The sequence below is a fragment of the Pelodiscus sinensis genome, chromosome 12, assembly GCF_049634645.1.
Source record: "Pelodiscus sinensis isolate JC-2024 chromosome 12, ASM4963464v1, whole genome shotgun sequence".
Taxonomy (NCBI): domain Eukaryota; kingdom Metazoa; phylum Chordata; order Testudines; family Trionychidae; genus Pelodiscus; species Pelodiscus sinensis.
The window spans coordinates 49,328,796-49,347,606 of record NC_134722.1 but is presented as its reverse complement, the minus strand read 5'-3'; the positions used below and the strand labels follow the sequence as shown (position 1 = coordinate 49,347,606).

Here is an 18,811-nt window from a genome sequence, read left to right as displayed (position 1 = left end):
ACTCCTGTGAGTGCATCCCAGAATCATGTTTGCTTTTTTTGCAGCAGTGTCACACTGTTGACTCATGTTTAACTTGTCATCCACTATGACCCCTAAATCCCTTTCAGCAGTACTTCTTCCTAAACAATCACTTCCCATTCTGTATGTGTGAAACTGACTGTTCCTTCCTAAGTGGAGCACTTTGCAGTTGTCCTTATTGAACTTCATCCTGTTTACCTTAGACCATTTCTCCAGTTTGTCCAGATCATTTTGAATTTTGACTTTATCCTCCAGAGCACTTGCATACCCCCCGGCTTGGTATTATCTGCAAACTTAATAATTGTACTCTCTGTGCAATCATCTAAATCATTGATGAATATATTGAACAGAATCGGTCCCAAAACAGACCCCTGTGGAGCCCCACTAGTTATGCCCTTCCAGCATGATTGTGAATTATTAGTAACTACTCTTGGAGGACTGTTATCCAGATAGTTATGAACCCACCTTATAGTAGCCCCATCTGTCACGTTACTGGATTTTAAAGGGAGAAGCCAGATCACTGTTGCACCCATGGGGGGAAGTGTGCTCTAAAAGTCTGTACAAAGGAGGCCATGTGAGGTGTCACATGAAAGTTTATGTTCTACTGATTCTGTGTATGCTATTCATGTACTTGTATAATTTCTCTATGTGGCATTATAATTATGTACTCTATGGTGTTGCTGGAAGGTTCTCTGTCTGAGGCAGAGCAGTCGGCAAAGTATGTTCAGCTAGTGGCTATGCTAATTAGCAAGGCTCGAGAGACAATAGATCTCTAAGTGCCAGAGACACACCAGAGGAATGTCTGGATACCTGCAAGCCAGCCAGAATAATGGTTGCTGACTTAGGACACAAGGATAGATCAATGGACCACGTGACCTGCAGTCACCTGATCTGGCTAGGAAGATGCCAGGAGAGAGATATAAGTGCCATGTGGCGCACTCTGTCCTGTCTTGAGTTCAGCCCCTGATCCCAGATGCAGCCTTGCAGGGAACAACGAGCGGGGAAGAACCATGGACCCATCCTGACGTAGGATGTACATCAGAGGCATAACATCTCTGCTTAGAGTCTGTATTGAGAACTGGGTGATTCGATGCATGTATTGTATTTTCTTTAACAACTTTTCTCTCGTGCTTTTCTTTCTTTTAGTAATAAACCTTTAGATCAGGGGTTCCTAAACTTTTTGACACGGGGACCAGTATATCCCTTCATGAGCTTTTGGAGGACTGGTAACATTCATTTGCATATTCGTTAAGCAAATGATGAATATTCAAATAAGTTGCTTCTGGTCCTCCCAAAGCCCCCAGTGCCAGCTTTAGCAAAGCTTTTGATACAGTCACCCACAATATTCTTGCCAGCAAGTTACGGGAATGTGGATTGGATAAATGGACTCTAAGAGGGATAGAAAGCTGGCTAGACCAGGGTTTCCCAAACTTTTTACTTTAGTTGGAACCTGGTTTTTTTTTTAGTACTGTTTTTTGCAGCCCCCCCAAAAATGCAAAAAAAAATTAATAAAATTTCAGTGTTTCACCCATCTGCATCCTCCGCCTAGCCAGGGCTTGGACCAGGCGCCGCATGGGCACTCCAGGAGGTGGGAGCAGGAGCAGATGTGGGGGGTAGGGTATCTGGCTAGGAGGGACGGTGCAAGGGGGAGTAGGGTTGCTAGGTGTCCAGTTTTGTACTGGACAGTCTGGTATTTGAGGATTCTGTCCAGGAAACAAATTGAGAAAATACCAGACATATAAAAGTCTGGTATTTTCTAATTAGGTAAGTTTTATTATTATTAGGTGTATCAGTCCATAGCTGCGAACTGCCTGGCTGGTAGATGTGCTCACGTTGCGTGAGTATGTCTACCAGCCAGGCAGTTCGCAACTACTCAGGAGTGGGGGGGGGGGGAATGGAATCCCCAGGGCCAGACTCACTCGTGTGCCCGGGTCTGCATGTGCCCGGGTCAGTCCCACTTCCCGCCAACCGATTTGCCCGACCCCGCACTTCTCCTCCCAATCTCCCCTGGCCAGCCATACTGCCCCCGTCCAGCCCTGCTTCCAGCGGCTGATTCTCCCATTGTCCTCCTCATGATCTCCTCCGTCCAGCTCCTCCTCCACCCCTGCCCTGTCCCCTGCCAGTACACTGCTCCCATCCAGCCCTGCTTCCGAAGGCTAGTTCTCCAGTCTTCTTCCTCCCGATCTCCCCTGGTCAGCCCCTCCCGCCCCCTCGGCCAGCCCCGCTTCCGCTCCCCGCCCACCCCAATCTCCGCCGGACAGCCCTGCTTCCCCCAACCCTGCTTCCTGGCGGCCGGTTTCCCCCACCTCCCACATCTCCTCCCAACTCACCCCACCCCGCTCCCCTCCTGGCAGATCTTGTGGGTAAGATCCAGAATGTAAATTAACCTGGGAACTGTGGCTGGTTTCTTGGGACCGGAAGAACCTGTTTGAGGGAGGTGAGATTGGGTTCTATAATCCCACACCTGTGTGTTAGGCCCAGGCACAGGAAGAGCTGGGGTGTCAGAGGGGTTTTGCTTGTGAGGTTTCTGACTGGCCAGACTGGCATCTCAAGCGCTCGGTGTGACTGGTTTGTGGCCTATTTGGGAAGATCTCCAGTCTGAGGCTGTAACGAGCCCTGGGTTTTGAGCAATTCGCCCTGAGTGGGGACTCCCTCAGCTGTGCCCAGACCCAGCCCAGTCCGTCACACCATCTAGGTTGTATTTCCCTAGTTTATTGATAAGAAGGTCATATGAGATCATGTCAAATGCCTTACTAAAGTCTAGGTATACCACGTACACCGCTTCTCCCTTATCCACAAGGCTTGATATGCTATCAAAGAAAGCTATCAGACTGGTCTGACAGGATTTGTTCTTTACAAATCCATAATGGCTATTATCTATCACCTTATTGTATTCCAGAGGTTTGCAGATTAATTCCATATTTACTTGCTCCATTATCTTCCCTGGCACAGAAGTTAAACTGACTGGTCTGTAGTTTCCTGGATTATTCTTATTTCCCTTTTTATAGATGGGAAAAGGTTTTCCCTTTTCCTGTCTTCTGAAATCTCTCACTACTTCCATGATTTTTCAAAGATGATAGCTAAATGTTCAGATACCTCCTTCATCAGATCCTTGAGTATTCTAGGATGCATTTCTTGTGGACCTGATGACTTTGAGGTATCTAATTTTTCTAAGTAATTTTTAACTTGTTCTTTTATTTTAACTTCTAAACCTACCCCATTTCTACCAGCATTCATTATGTTAGGCATCGTATCACCATCCATCTACTTGGTGAAAACCAAAACAAAGAAGTCATTGAGCACTTCTGCCATTTCCAGGTTTCCTGTTATTGTTTCTCCTTCTTCACTGAGCAATGGGCCTACTCTGTCCTTGGTCTTCCTCTTGCTTCTGATATATTTGTAGAACATCTTCTTGTTACCCTTTATGTCTCTAGCTAGATATAGCTCATTTTGTGCCTTTGCCTTTCTAATCTTGCCTCTGCATACCTATGTTGTTTGCTTATATTCATCCTTTGTAATTTGACTTATTTTCCACTTTTTATACAACTTCTTTTTGATTTTTCGATCACGTAAGATCTCCAGGTTGATCCAAGGTGGTCTCCTGCCATACTTTCCATCTTTCCTACACAGTGGAATAGTTTGCTTTTGTGCCCTTAATAATGTTCCTTTGAAAAACTGCCAACTCTCTTCAGTTGTTTTTCCTCTTAGTCTTGTTTCCCATCGGATGTTACCTACCAGCTCTCTGAGTTTACTAAAATCTGCCTTCCTGAAATCCATTGTCTCTAATTTGCTGTTCCTACTTCTTCCATTCCTTAGAATAATGAACTCTGATTTCATGATCACTTTCACCCCAACTACCTTCCATTTTCAAATTTTAACCCGTTCCTCCCTATTTGTTAAAATCAAATCAAGAACAGCTTCCCCAGTTATTTCTCTTCCATGCAGACCAAGAATTTATTGGCTAATCTGTGCCCTGCTATGTTAGGTTCCCAACATAGGTCTGGATAGTTGGAATCCCCCATCACCACCAAATCTTGCGCTTTGGATTATTTTGTTAGATGTTTAGAAGAAGTGTCATCCACCTCTTCTGCTTGGGTTGGTGGTCTGTAGTAGACCCCTAGCATGACATCACTCTTGTTTTTTACCCCTTTTTACCTGACCAAGAGACTCTTGGCAAGTCTGTCTCCTATGTCCATCTCCACCTCAGTCCAAGTGTGCATTTTTAATATATCAGGCAACACCTCCTCCCTTTTTTCCCTGCCTATCCTTCCTGAGCAAGCTGTACCCAGCTATACCAATATTCCAATTGTGTGTATTATTCCACCAAGTCTCTGTGATACCAACTATGTCATAGTTGTGTTTATTTATTAACACTTCTAGTTCTTCATGATTATTCCCCATATTTCTTGCATTCGTATGTAGGCATCCAAGATACTGATTTGATTTTTGCCGCCCCCCCCCCCAGTTTTCCCCCCATATAACCTAGTTTAAAGCCCTTCTCACTAGGTTAGCCAATCTGTGTCCAAATACTCTCTTCCCCTTCCTCGAAAGATGAGCCCCCGATCCCTGCTTAGCAGTCCTTCTTGGAACAGCATCCTGTGGTCAAGGAAGCCAAAGTCCTCCTGGTGACACCATCTTTAAAGCCAGGCATTCAGTTCCAAGATGCACCTATCTCTGCCTGGGCCCCCACCTTTGACAGGAAGGACTGAAGCGAATACCACCTGTGCTCCAAACTCCTTCACCCATACTCCTAGAGCCCTGGAGTCACTCTTGATCTGCTCAAAGTCACACCTTGCAATAGCATTAGTGCCCACATGGAGAGTAGCATGGGGTAGTAATCAGAGGGCCAGATAATCCTCGACAATGCCTCCGTAACTTGTCAGATATGAGCCCCTGGCAGGCAGCATCCCTCCCAAGATTAAATGTCAGGGAGACAGATAGGTGCCTCCGTCCCTCTCAGAAGAGAGTCTCCAACCACTGATATCCTATGTTACCTTCTCACAGTGGTGGCCTTGGAGGTACAAGGATTCTCTTCTTCTGTTTTAGGGGGTTATTCCTTAGCTCCTATATCCAGAACAGCATAACAGTTCTCCAGAGCCACAGTGATCTCCTGAAGTTTTGGCCAGTCCTTATCTTCTGGGAGTCTATAATTGTAAATTCACTTAAAATGAAACCCTCAAGTTGTATCTCACAGAAGCTTATATTCTAATAACAAATACAAGTGTTAATCTGTAAAGTGCCGCTGGACTCCTTGTTGTTTTTGCTGAAACAGGCTAACATGGCTACCTCTCTGAATTCAAAAGTTTCAGAGGGGTAGCAGAGTTAGTCTGTAATGGGAAAATCTTAAAAATCAACAAATAGACTAGTAGCTCCTTAAAGACTAACAAAACATGTAGATGGTATCATGAGCTTTCGTGGGCACAGCCCACTTCTTCAGATGATCGGAGTATTAGAAGTCCAGATGCTATCACAGAACCATTCCATACAAATGGGGCTGTGGAAGGGAATTCATTTGATTATACCCTGTTTACATCAGAGTGGTCATTTGAGGAGTGAGATCTTTTCAGAAAGTTGGGGTCAGTGAGCATGATTCTGATCCTACAAACTCTGATTTAAGTACTTCCTAATGAACAGAGGTGTAACAGAGGAGAGCCAGGCCTAATTAAACACTTGGAAAATAATAAGGTGACAGGTAACAGCCAGCATGGATTTGTAAAGAACAAATCATGTCAAACCAATCTGATAGCTTTCTTTGCTAGGATAAGGGAAAAGAGGTAGACATGGTATACCCTAGACTTTAGTAAGGCATTTGATGAGGTCTCGCGTGATATTGTTATCAATAAACTAGGCAAATACAACTTAGATGGGGGTGGGTGCATTAACTGGCTGCATAACTGTTCCCAGAGAGTAGTTATTAATGGTTCACAATCCTGCTAAAAAGGTATAACAAGTGGAGTTCCATAAGGGTCTATTTTGGGACTGGTTCTGTTCAATATCTTCATCAGTGATTTAGATATCAGCATAGAGAGTACACGTATTAAGTTTGCAGATGATACCAAGCTGGGAGGAGTTGCAACTGCTTTGGAGGATAGGGTCATAATTCAAAATGATCTGGTCAAATTGGAGAAATGGTCTGAGGTAAATAGGTTAAAGTTTAATAAGGACAAATGCAAAGTGCTCCACTTAGGAAGGAACAATCAGTTTCACACATACAGAATGGGAAGCGACTGTCTAGGAAAAAGTACGGCAAAAAAGGATCTAGGCGTTATAGTGGACCACAAGCTAAATACGAGTCAACAGTTTGATGCTGTTGCAAAAAAAGCAAACATGATTATAGGATACATTAACAGGTGTGTTGTGAGCAAGACACGAGATGACATTCTTCCGCTCTACTCTGTGCTAATTAGGCCTCAGTTGGAGTATTGTATCCAGTTCTGGGCACCACATTTCAAGAAAGATGTGGAGAAATTGGAGAGGGTCCAGAGAAGAGCAACAAGAATGATTAACAGTCAAGAGAACATGACCTATGAAGAAAGACTGAAGGAATTGGGCTTGTTTAGTTTGGAAAAGAGAAGATTGAGAGGGGACATGATAGCAGTTTTCAGATATCTAAAAGGGTGTCACAAGGAGGAGGGAGAAAAATTGTTCTTCCTGGCCTCTGAGGATAGAACAAGCAGCAATGGGCTTAAACTGCAGCAAGGACAGTTTAGGTTGCACATTAGGAAAAAGTTCCTAACTGTCAGGGTGGTTAAACACTGGAATAAATTGCCCAGGGAGGTTGTGGAATCTCTATCTGTGGAGATATTTAAGAGTAGGTTAGATAAATGTCTATCAGGGATGGTCTACAGTACTGGGTCCTGACATGAGGGCAGGGGACTAGACTCGATGACCTCTCAAGGTCCCTTCTAGTTCTAGGATTCTATGATCAGTTTGCATGTCTGTTAGCCACCAAAGAGTGTGTTCCTATTTAGGCCTAATGTGTCTTTTTCATTTTTTTGCAGCCCTTTCTCTGTAGTGCCTTGCATTGGGACACTGGGCATAGGGGAGACCATGCAGCTCACAATAGAGTTCCAGCCACTGGAGATAGGTGATCACTCAAAGGACCTGGTTGTTCATTATGACACAGGTGGGTGCTGTCTAAATACTCCACATATATTTGCAATCAAAAACTTATGGTTAAAAAGAGTTAAAGCTGGTAGCATATTTCAGCCAGTGCCCCCAAATAACATGAAAATGACTTTATGCAAACGGTTCCTTTTCAGACCTCCAGACATAGGAGTGCCTGGAAATGAACAGAGGTCTCAGCCTGTACATGTATATATGTGCCGAGCACAATGGGGTCTGGCTAGGGATGTTAAATATCGGTTAATTGAATAGTCGAGTAACCTCATGAATTGTTCGTCGACTATTCTATAGTCCCCAGGGGCAGAGCCAGCAGCCACTGTATCAGAGGCAGCAGCGTGGGGTGGCAATTGAGCTGGTCCAGGAGGGGAGCCAGTTTGAAAACCAGCTCCTCTCATGGACCAGCTGCCTGTCACCCTGTGCTGTTGCTTCTGAGAAAGAGGCAGCAGTGCAGGGTGGCAGCAGTCCCTGACAGAGGGGACGGGGGGAAGTCTGAGCTCCTGGACCCAGCGCGAGCCAGAAGTGAGCTGGGCTGCCTGCCCTCCTGGCTCTTAATACACTTGAAATGCAGAGCTGAAACGGGTAGGTTCCAGCGTGAGCCAGGACTGAGCCAAGCTGCCTGCCCGCCCAGATCCTAATGCACTTTAAATGCAGAGCCACAGTAGGGGTAGGTCCCAGACCCATCATAAGCCAGGACTGAGCCAGAGTGCTTTCCAGCCTGCTGCTAAATTTACTAGCAGGAAGGTAGTGGCAGGGAAGGGGGGGGAGGAAATGCATGTAGCTTTTAGCATTAACCTATACGCTTTTGCTTATCAGTTAATCGACTGCACTATTACATCCCTAGTTCTGGGCTATTAAAAAAAGAGTCCTACAAAAAAAAGTGGAAATTAGGTTAAATTACAAAGGCTGAATATAAACAAATAACACGAGTGTGTAGGGACAAAATTAGAAAGGTGAAGTGTGACAGGCATCTGCCCTGCACTGGCCCTATAAAGGTTAAAACCTTTTAGGGAGGCTGAGTGGCAGGCAGCCATAGGTGGGACTGCAGCTAATTTGGGCACAGCTGACCCTGATAAAAGAGCAGTGGCAGACCAGGGAAGGGAGGGAGTCTATTGCAAGGAGCCCAAGAGGGAAGGCTGGCTGGCAGACTTTATGTAGGTCTGCACAATTAGCACTGGCAATGGCCTTGCTAAGTTTGACAGGCTTGAGGCCCTGGAAGGAGAGAGCTTGGGGTGGAAAGCAAAGGTGTGGCCACGTATTTCCTGGCTGGCCCTGGAGGCCCCACAGCCATGTGGTTCCAGGCTGACACTGGAGATGCCAGTGCCACAGCAACACAATTCCCAGGCCGGAGGTGCTGCTGCCATGGCCACTCAGTTCTGGGGCCAGCCCTGGAGGCACCAATGCTGTAGCCACATGGTTCCCAGGCCAGCTCCAGATGCCAGAGGAGCCACTGAGTCAGCCCCAGCACTGGTTCCTCCTGCTGCCACTGTGTGTGGGGGAAGGGCTCCAGCAGCAGAATGTGCTGCCTGTTGCATGGGGAAGGAAGGAGGAGACTGAGCTCCTGCTAGTGCTACTCAAAATCAGCTTGTGTGCAGTAGGATGGCGACCCCTGGCATAGAGAGTGCATTTATAAAGTTTGTGGATGACACCAAGGTGGGAGGCCTTGCAAATGCCTTGGAGGACTGGAGTGTAATTCAAAATGGTCTGGACTAATGGAGAAATGGTTTGAGGTAAATAGAATGAAATTCAATAAGGAGAAATGCAAAGAACAGGCAGTCCCCGGGTTACGTACAAGATAGGGACTGTAGGTTTGTTCTTAAGTTGAATTTGTATGCAAGTCGGAACTGGTACATATTGTAGGGGAAACTCTAGCCAAACATTTCTCCAGAGCTCAGTTTTATTCTCCCACACTTCACTTCCCTCAGTCCTTTATTCTCAAGCTGAGGTGTCTGCTGAGAAAAGCCGCTCCACGTCTCCCTGGTCTGCTGGGGGGGGCACTAGCTTCACGTCTCCCTGGTCTGCTGGGGGGGGGCGCTAGCTTCGCGTCTCCCTGGTCTGCTGGGGGGGGCGCTAGCTTCGCGTCTCCCTGGTCTGCTGGGGGGGGGCGCTAGCTTCACGTCTCCCTGGTCTGCTGGGGGGAAGCAGCTAGTGCGGGGTTGCCTCACCCCGTTTGTAAGTAGGGATCTGATGTAAGTCGGATCCATGTAACCCGGGGACTGCCTGTACTCCCCTTAGGAAGGAACAATCAGTTGCACACACATAAAATGGGAAATGACTACCTAGGAAGGAGTACTGTGGAAAGTGATTTAGAATAATAGAGCACTAGAACTGGAAGGGACCTCAAGAGGTCATTGAGTCCAGTCCCCTGCCCTCATGGCAAGACCCAGCACTGTCTAGACCATTCCTGACAGGTGTCTGTCTAACCTGCTCTTAACTATCTCCAGAGATGGAGATTCTACAACCTCCCCAGGCATCTTATTCCAGTGTTCAACCACCTTGACAGTTAGGAAGTTTTTCGTAATGTCCAACCTAAACCTCCCTTGCTGCAGTTTAAGCCCATTGCTTCTTGTCCTGTCATCAGAGGCCAAGGAGAACAATTTTTCTCCCTCCTCCTCATGACACCCTTTTAGGTACCTGAAAACTGCTCTCATGTCCCCTCTCAGTCTTCGCCTTTCCAAACTAAACAAGCCCAGTTCTTTCAGTCTTCTTTCACAGAGTGGACCTCAAGCTAAATATGAGCCAACAGTGTGATACTGTTGCAAAGAAAGCAAACATGATTCTGGGATGTATTAACTGGAGTGTTGTGAGCCTCTGTCTTTGGCAGGCCTGAGCTTGCTGTGGACAGAGGCTGATCCATGGGATGCCAGAGCAGCTTTTATCCACAGAGAGCTCGGCCCCCGTGAACAGGGACTGCTGCCACCCCACACTGCTGCCTCTGTGTTCCCCCACCTAGGGTGGAGGGGCTCAGGCTTCGGCTTTGCCTCCTCCCCCTGGGGGGTTGTGTAGTTATTTTTGTTGTCAGAAGGGGGTCATGGTGCAGTGAAGTTTGAGAATCCTTGACTTAATCTGATCCCTCACCACAGCTGGCTTAGATGCTGGAGCTAGAAGTGCTGAGGGTGCTACTACACCCCCCGTCTTGCTGTGGCTTCCATTATTTGCAAGGTTTACAGTTTGGTTTAATGGCTGTCAGCACCCCCACAATACAGATTGTTCCAGCCCCCTTGTACAGAAGAGGAAAGTGTGGCTGGGCCACAGAGATAGCTAGAAATTAGTGTTTCACTCCCCTCAGAGGTGGCCCTTCTTCATGCTGACATGCATTTGAGGAGAGATGTGAAGGAAGTCTGCACTGCATGTTCTTTAGCTCCATACCTGACTTCACTGCCTGTCATGGTAACACCTTTCAGCGACACTGTGCTCACGAAAGCAGAACAACAGGGAGAAAGAAAAAGGGAAAGATTAAGGGGTGATTCTTAATCTTAAGAATGTGGCTTTGTAGCCTACAAAAAAATAGGTGACTACGGAGATTGATTAAATGCTTCAGTTTCATTTCAGCTATTAATCAGTCTCAAAAGCTGCTTATTGCTAGTGTATTAGAGAGCCAAGATTCCATTACGCAACCTAACACAGCAGACCCTTGCTAATGTATCCTGCGCTGAGTCATACAGCCATAACTTGCAAGCCAAAAGCAAGCGTGTATCTTCCAAAACTGCACAACAGATCATTTTCTACCGAAATACAAACTATAAAGAAAAATGGCACTTCAGTACATTGTGATGCATTTTCCTTACTTTATTGTTTTTCAGTACCTCACTAACTTATAGTCTTACTGGGTCTTCCAGTTGTTAGTGTGATTTAGAGAAGGGCCACCATCTGTTCTGTTAGGGCATATCCACAGTGGGGAGTTATTTCAAAATACAGTAAACTTCCGATAATCCGGCACCTTTAGGACCCAGAGGTGCCGGATTATCAAATATGCCGGACTATCAGAAGGGGGGGCTATGAGGGGTCTGGGATGGAGTGGGGGGGATGTACCCCTCGGTGCTGCGGGACCAACTCGGCAGCACCCAAGCTGCTCTGTGGCTTCCCCGAGTCAGTCGCTGGTCAGTTTCAGCAGCGGCTGAATTGGGGAAGCCGGGGGCAGAGCAGCTCCAATTGTCCAGCTGCCCGGAGCACTTCCAGGTTCCAGATGGTGCTGGACCATCAGGAGTGCCAGACCATTGGATGCCGGACCACTGGAATGTACTGTAACTCCCCTTATTTTGAAATAGCAAGGTGAGCGTCCACACTGCCAAGCCTGTTATTTCGAAATAAAGGGCTTGTTATTTTGAAATAACTCCTGCTTGTGAAGGGGAATGGCTTATTTCAAAATAGTTATTTCAGAAGTTACTATTTTGAAATAACCTGGTAGTGTAGACATAGCCTTACTGTTGAATTATCTGCCAGTGTTGAGCCAAATCTGCACTTGCAGTCACTCAAGCAAGTGTGAGCTTCTTGTGTGGGAGGAAGTCAAGATTTGGCTTAGACATATTAATGTGGGTTCTCCTGGAGTAGTTGGAAGGTTCTTAGAACATAGTGGGTGCTACTATGAATAACCATAATAATGTTAAAACTTCTATTAATCAGATATTGTCTGCTTGGAGAATTAGTGCATGGCAAACCAGTGTGTGACTCCACAGTGTACTAGAGTCTGTTGTGCGCTGACTACCATATGTCAACGTGCATGTTCAGAAACATGCACAAATGCACAGTAGATAGGGCATTGCCAGGTAGTGTACAGCATGTTAGCACATTTTATATCTGCAGCCTGGCTTGCCCCACGCTAACTCGCCATGTAGACAAGCCCACAGACAAAGACAAGGTCCTCCCCCCAAAGAGCTTACAACACATAACTGAAAGTTGAGGCATGAAATCAACTAACCTTTAGTCTCTTAAACATTCCAAGCAGTGGGGCTACCTCTTCTCTTGTCCTTCAGTGGAACTTGTGCTCCTTACATCCAGCCCGCTATTTGAAGTGAAAGCATTTAAACCCCATTTAGGAACCACTGAAACTCCCAGTTCATCACCCTATCTGGTAAGCAGAAAGAATTCTCTGGGTCCCTTAGTGTCTGCTTGGAAAGGGTTTTGCATATTCACTTCTTAGTGCATGTGCAACATTCCTGAAGCGACTCATGAACAGAATTCATCACCAAATTTAGCCTGCTAGTTGGAGAGCTACACAAACCAGTATCCTTACTGGCTTGGACATTTAAGGACACATTGCAGACTTTTGCATAGTTCTCTGGACAAGCAATGTCTACAGGATTAAATTACCCTGTGCAAATGCCTAACATAAGATTCAGATACTATTTTAGCTCTCTAACATGGGATGTACGTGGTGCCTATAGGCTTTGTGCAGAGGGGTGAATTTCAATCACTGAGATGGTGCTAATAGGTGCTGCTTCATTCAAAAGATTCTTTGTGCAGCCCTGCAATTTCTCACAGTACCCACAGCACTAGAACAGTTTACTATAAGTCCCAGTATCTCTTGGGCTTCCGGTGCCAATACGTTATCTTGTCTAATTAGAAAAGTCCTGACTGTATAGTTCACTCAGCTCATTCATAGCCTGACAGATAGCATGTTCTTGAATGAGTTCATTATTAGTGAAAAGGCTAATTTCTCACCTGATTTTCTTATGACAGTTTTGTAGCACTGTGAAACCTTAGCAAATTCCAGCTCAGTTCCTCAAGAGGAGAATCAGATCTGATACTTGAAAAGCTGGACAGAACAAAACCAAAAGGAGAGCTGACTCTGAGGATGAAAGGCATGATCCAAAGCCTTTATTTTAAACTAGCCAATAGCCTGTCATAAGATGGGATTTTCGGGTCTCTCCTCCACGTCCGTCTCTCTCTCTCTCTCTCCTCCTCCTACTGCCTCCCCCTCTCTCAGCTCTCCTCCACCTTCTGTCTCTCTCTCCATCTCTCTCTTTCTCTTCTTCTCCCCTTCCCGCCTCTCATCTGGGGGACCACGGAGCCCAAATGGCCGTTTGGGCTCTGCAGTACCCGTGCGGGAGCAAGCAGCCGTTTGGGCACCGCGCATGGGAAGCATGGAGCCCATGGGGAGCATGGAGCCCAAACGGCTGCTTGTGCCTCTTGCTCCCATATGGCGGCCCAGTTGAGCGGCACAGGAGTCAGCCGAGCACCGTGGCGGGAGGCGATGGGGCGCGAGGTGGTGACGTTCACAGCCAGGGGGCGGGGCTTGGAGCTGCTGTCACGTCACCGCCCCACCCCCATTCGCCTCCCACCGTGGTGCTCAGCTGATTTCTGCGCTGCTTAGCTGGGCCGCCACTGGGGAGCAAGCAGCGGAAGTGACCGTTTGGATTCCCCCGTGGCTGCCAGGCTGAGCGGCACAGAAGTCAGCCGAGCGCCATGGCAGGAGGCGAAGGGGGGGGGGGTGATGTACACAGCCAGGTCCCGTCCCCTGGCCATGTACGTCACCGCCCCGCCCCCCTTTCCCTCACACCGTGGTGCTTGGCTGACTTCTGCGCTGCTCAGCCGGGCCGCCGCGGGGGAGCAAGCGGCGCAAGTGACCGTTTGGACCCCGCGCTCCCCATGGGAGCTGCAGACGGGTGCCGCATGGGGACCGCGGGGCCCAAACGGCTGCTTGCGCCGCTTGATTCCCCGCGGCGGCCCGGCTGAGCGGCGCAGAAGTCAGCCGAGTGCCATGGCGGGAGGTGAAGGATGTGACTGAGGCAACAGCACCGCCCAGAGGCAACAGCCAGCATTACAGAGTCACAGACATTGGGCTACTATATATATGACTAGCCAATTAGCCCGTCAGAAAACTGGATTTTCAGGTCTTTCTTCCACGTCGGTCTTCTCCCCTAAGCCTCCGGTCTCTTGCTCCGTGTCTCTCTCTCTCCTTCTACTGCCTCCCCCTCTCTCTCAGCTCTCTTCCACCTCCTGCCTCTCTCTTTCTCTTCTCCTCCCCCTCCTGCCTCTTGGGGCACCACGGAGCCCAAACGGCCCTTTGGACTCTGCGCTCCCCTTTCTGCATGGGGAGCACGGCGCCCAAACGGCCACTTGTGCCGCTTGCTCCCCGCAGTGGCCCAGGTAAGTGGCGCAGAAGTCAGCCAAGCGCCACAGCGGGAGTGCCGCCCAGAGGGAACAGCCAGCATTTCAGCATTACAGAGTCAGACATTGGGCTATTATATATAGTAAACTTCTGATAATCCGGCACCTTTAGGACCCAGGGGGTACCGGATTATCAGATATGCCGGACTATTGGAAGAGGGGGCAATGAGGGGCCTGGGGTGTGGTGGGGGGGATGCCAACCCAGACCCCTCATAGCCCCCCCTTCCGATAGTCCGGCTCTGCCCCAGACGTCCCTGATTCAGTTGCTGCTGGTCAGTTTCAGCAGCGGCTGAATCGGGGATGCCTGCAGCAGACTAGCTGGAGTGCTGCCAGGTTGGTCAGGTAGCGCCGACTCTTGGCGCAGCGAGACCAACCCGGCAGCACCCCAGCTGCTCTGCCCCAGGTGTCCCCAAGTCAGCCGCTGCTGATACTGATCAGCGGCTGACTCCAGGAAGCCCGAGGCAGAGCTCCTCTGCCTCGGGCTTCCTGGAGTCAGCCACTGATCAGTATCAGCAACGGCTGAATCGGGGACAGTTGGGGTGCTGCTGGGTTGGTCCCACATCCCGGAGGGGCAGTGCTACGGGTCCTACCTGGCAGCACCCCAGCTGCTCTGCCCCCGGCTTTCCCGATTCAGCCGCTGGTCAGTTTTAGCAGCGGCTGAATCGGGAAAGCTGGGGACAGAGCAGCTCCAATGGTCCGGCTGCCCAGAGCACTTCCGGGTTCCTGATGGTGCTGGACCATCAGGAGTGCTGGACCATCGGAGTTTTACTGTATATAAGTATCCATTGCTGTACTGTCTGCTTCCTGCTCAATGGAGAGCTTCATAAAGTGGCTTTCCTCTGTACATGGGTGATGCCCAGCTGAGTCAGATATTTGCAGTGTTAGTTAGTTTAGCTGGAATTGCTCCCAAGAAGAGTTAGCCACCCTCTGGGTATCTGGCATGTTAAGAGCCTACTTGCAAAGCTTCTAGAAACCTGACAGTCTCTTAGTTAATAGTCCATTAAGGCAAATCTAGCCTGGTACACTGTTGTTAGCAGAACTGATGACAGCTACTTCTTGGATCCAGGGGCACAGAATAAGAAAAGGGCTGCTTTGTATCAGTCACTTGATTAATTATTCCCAGGGCTGCTGAAAGGGCAGTCTCAGAGAATGCCATTTGGGACTTTGCCAGGCTGGGTGCATCCTCCTGAGGTGATTTCAAAGTGACCCCTCTGTTGAGCTGAGCCACAGGACTCTTTGGGAAGGACAATAGCTGGGCTAGGGAAAACAGGCAGGGAATGTCTGACATGCTGCACTCAGCAAGCAATGAATCTACAGTGCAGGTATATCTCATGACGGGCCCTAAATGTGATACTAATTTGGAATCAGAGGAATAGAGAAAAAAATCCCTCCTCATGGGTTGAGTTTCAGGAATTGTAAGAGCAAATGGGGCTCATCTCTGCAGCACAGAACCTAGTGGCCAATTGCAGAAGGCAGGAATTCAGGAGTGACCATCTGGAGGCTATTGGGACCTTGTGCTTCAGTTTTCTTTATAATGTGTGGGTGTTATGGCTGATGACCCCCTGCTCCTGGTTATGGCTCATTTCAGAGTACAGTGGGGATAGCAAAGGGCACGTGGCCCCAGAGCACAGGGATGGCAAAGGGTACGCATCCCCAGCCTCCCTGGCCCCAGAACACAGGGATGGCAAAGGGTGCACGTCCCCCACCACCCTGGTCCCAGAGCATGGGGACATGCAAAGGGCGTAGGGACGGCAAATGTTGAAGATAAAAATACATTAATGCTTGTGGGGTTGTGCACAAACTATGGTAACTGTGGCTATGTCAGTACCAAAGCCAGACAGATACAGAGCTATATTCATGCCCATCGGAGCAGTTTTTGCTTGCATTTCTAGTAATAAATTGAGAGGACTTTCTCATACCTGTAAATCTTCAGTGGCATTTGTTGCTTAAAAAGGTGACAGCCAAGCCTGATTAAACCTTTGAAATCCAGGCCAGAGTTCAATCTGAATTTACGTATTTCCCAGGCACTGAAAACTTCAGACATCTGGTCCTGTTGGATTCTTAAGAGATTCTTATTACAAATCCCAGTAAAAAGAAGGTGCGAAGGAGAAAAGGAGCAGTACATATCAATAAAGATGAGAAAAACATGAAGCAAATAATTCAATATATCTGTCTAATCACTCTGTTTATCACCCCCTAACATCTGAAGTAGTTGATGATTAAATACTTATTGCAAGTTTATTAAAAATCCCAAATTAATATTGGAAATTTATCCAACAATTTTCTCATCCGTTTATCCAAATAAGTGTTCTGATAAACAGGGGACTCTGAGGCTATGTCTAGACTGGCATGATTTTCCTCAAATGCTTTTAACGGAAAAGCTTTTCCATTAAAAGCATTTGCGGAAAAGAGCGTCTAGATTGGCACGGACGCTTTTGCGCAAAAGCACTTTTTGCAGAAAAGCGTCCGTGCCAATCTAGACGCGGTTTTGCTCAAGAAAGCCCCGATCGCCATTTTCGCCATCGGGGCTTTTTTGTGCAAAACGGTTCTCAATTGTCTACACTGGCCCTCTTGGGCAAAAGCATTTGGGCAAGAGGGCTTTTTCCCAGACGGGAGAGTCATTGTATTTGCTCAATAACACTGACGATCATACATTAGTTCGTCACTGTTCTTGCGCAAATTCAAGTGGCCAGGGTAGACAGCTGGCAAGTTTTTCTGCAAAAGCAGCTGCTTTTGCGGAAAAACTTGCCAGTCTAGACGCAGCCTGACTGTTGTCAGACCAGTATGAAGAGAGTTGTTCTGAAAGTTTTTATGTCTAGTAGTTCCAGGACAGCATTTCCTGTGTTACTAAAGAAGTTCTGTGGGATTCTGTATCACCTAATTTATTTTACACACTCAATGTTTTCCTGTGGCATAGGAAAGATAATTACATGTCTCAATCACTTCTTTGAGGAGAAAAAGTACCATGATACGCTAAGCTGTATATTCCTGCATCCATTGTGAATGGCAAAATTCGTGAATACTGACTCCCGGCCTCTGCACAGACTCCCTGTGGCTCCCACACTCACCACAGGGCCGGTAGTTGTGGGGGACTCCCTGCAGCTGCCAGGAGCCACAGGGAACTCTCTGTGGTGCTGGGCAGCCATGAGGAACTCACCATAGCTGCTGGGAGCTGCAGGGAACTCACCACAGCTTCAGGGAGCCACAGAAAACTCACTTCAGCTTCAGGGAGTCGCAGGGAACTCAGTACAGCTGCTGGGAGCCAGCAGGGGACTCACTGTGGGGGTCAGGAGCCACAGTGAGTGCCTCGTAAATAAGAACAGGACTGACGTGTCCTGTTTTAATAAAGCTGGTTTCATAGCTATAAAGGAGCCCAAACGACTAAACGGCAGAAATCTACCCTCTCAACTGAAATTCCCAGCCACTGATACAGTCAAGGGATTTATTTTCCTTATATGTTAAGATACCAAGAGTTGTAAATGAAATGTCACATCTAATTTGATGCCCAAGACATAAAGCCTGCAAGTGCCCTCAGCTAACCCTGACAAGTCCATGCTTTGTGTCAATTCATTTGCCTAGAAGTGAAATCCACAGCATTATGCTGACTCACTGGATCTGGGCTTTCTATTGTATAGTAAGCTATTAATGGATCTATATATTGAGTATGCTTTCAGATGCATCTCCTCTTCTTGCAGCAAGAGCTACTCCTATAAGCCCTGGAGCTTTCAGAGGAATCCCTAATACTTTTTACTCAGGCCAACTTTGAAAAGCAAAAGCACAAAATTGTGGCACAGGGCTTCAGCTATTGTAATGGGACCTGGGTCCATTGATGTGGCGCTACATTGATGATTTACACCAATGGAGTATCTGCCTCCCCACCCCCGAGCATTTGATATGTGCCTAAATTCTGACATAAAGCCTGGTGCACATGTGCTCCATCCCCCAGCTTGTGAACATACGTCAGGGCTCTGGTGTGGGGATGTATGCGACTAGTCTGGTGTGGGGATGTATGCATGTGCTTATTGGGTAGTCGAGTATTGACTCAACGAGTTGCTTCCTCCCCGTGCTGCCTCATCAGAGAGCTGCAGCAAATGAGGGGGAGCAGGAGCCGGTACTGGTGGGAGCCGGCTTAAAAACTGGTTCCCCTAAGCACTGTCTCCAGGGAACAGGGGAGGCAGAGCTGTGGAGAGAACCAGGTGCGAGCCTGGAATCAGCTGATTCCTGGCTTGTGCCCGGTCGCAGACACTGCGCATCTGCTTTTTAAATGTATTAAGAGCCAGAAAAATTAGCCTGCATGTTGTTAGGACTAAAGTGCATGTAGAGTTTGGGTTGGATAGTTAAAGCCACTTGGGAGCTCAGGAGCAACTAGTGGGGAGGGGCACAAAGGGAGCTCCAGCTAAAGCGAGGGCTGAGAGGTAAACTTAAGACCAAAAGAGACCAGATGTGCCTCCACACCCCCCACAGAGGGACTAGAACAGAATGCATGCTCATATGGCCCTATTCCCTGGTCCATGGAGCACCCCCTTGTACCAGAACCAGAGTAATTGTGTTGCACGGCGTC

General features: G+C 47.9%; 1 protein-coding gene and 1 long non-coding RNA gene across 5 annotated transcripts in view; one reads left to right on the top strand and one right to left on the bottom strand.

Moving 5' to 3' along the window:
• The window catches only part of LOC142831122 (uncharacterized), a 46,209-nt gene extending 29,946 nt beyond the window's left edge, over positions 1–16,263 (bottom strand). Inside the window, exons 1-4 of one of the 2 annotated variants that reach the window (XR_012906783.1) lie at positions 16,170–16,263; positions 12,802–12,895; positions 12,059–12,142; positions 10,304–10,549 (exon numbers count right to left, since the gene is read on the bottom strand). This is a non-coding gene — a long non-coding RNA (uncharacterized LOC142831122). Of the gene's footprint in view, positions 1–10,303; positions 10,550–12,058; positions 12,143–12,801; positions 12,896–16,169 lie in introns of those variants that run through there. The other variant, XR_012906782.1, reaches the window with a different exon arrangement.
• HYDIN (HYDIN axonemal central pair apparatus protein) overlaps positions 1–18,811 on the top strand; it is a 389,718-nt gene that overhangs the window by 124,422 nt on the left and 246,485 nt on the right. For all 3 annotated transcript variants that reach the window (XM_075940644.1, XM_075940645.1, XM_075940646.1), the window contains one exon: positions 7,020–7,144. In XM_075940644.1, the coding sequence (XP_075796759.1) occupies positions 7,020–7,144 (125 nt within the window). The remainder of the gene's footprint in view (positions 1–7,019; positions 7,145–18,811) is intronic.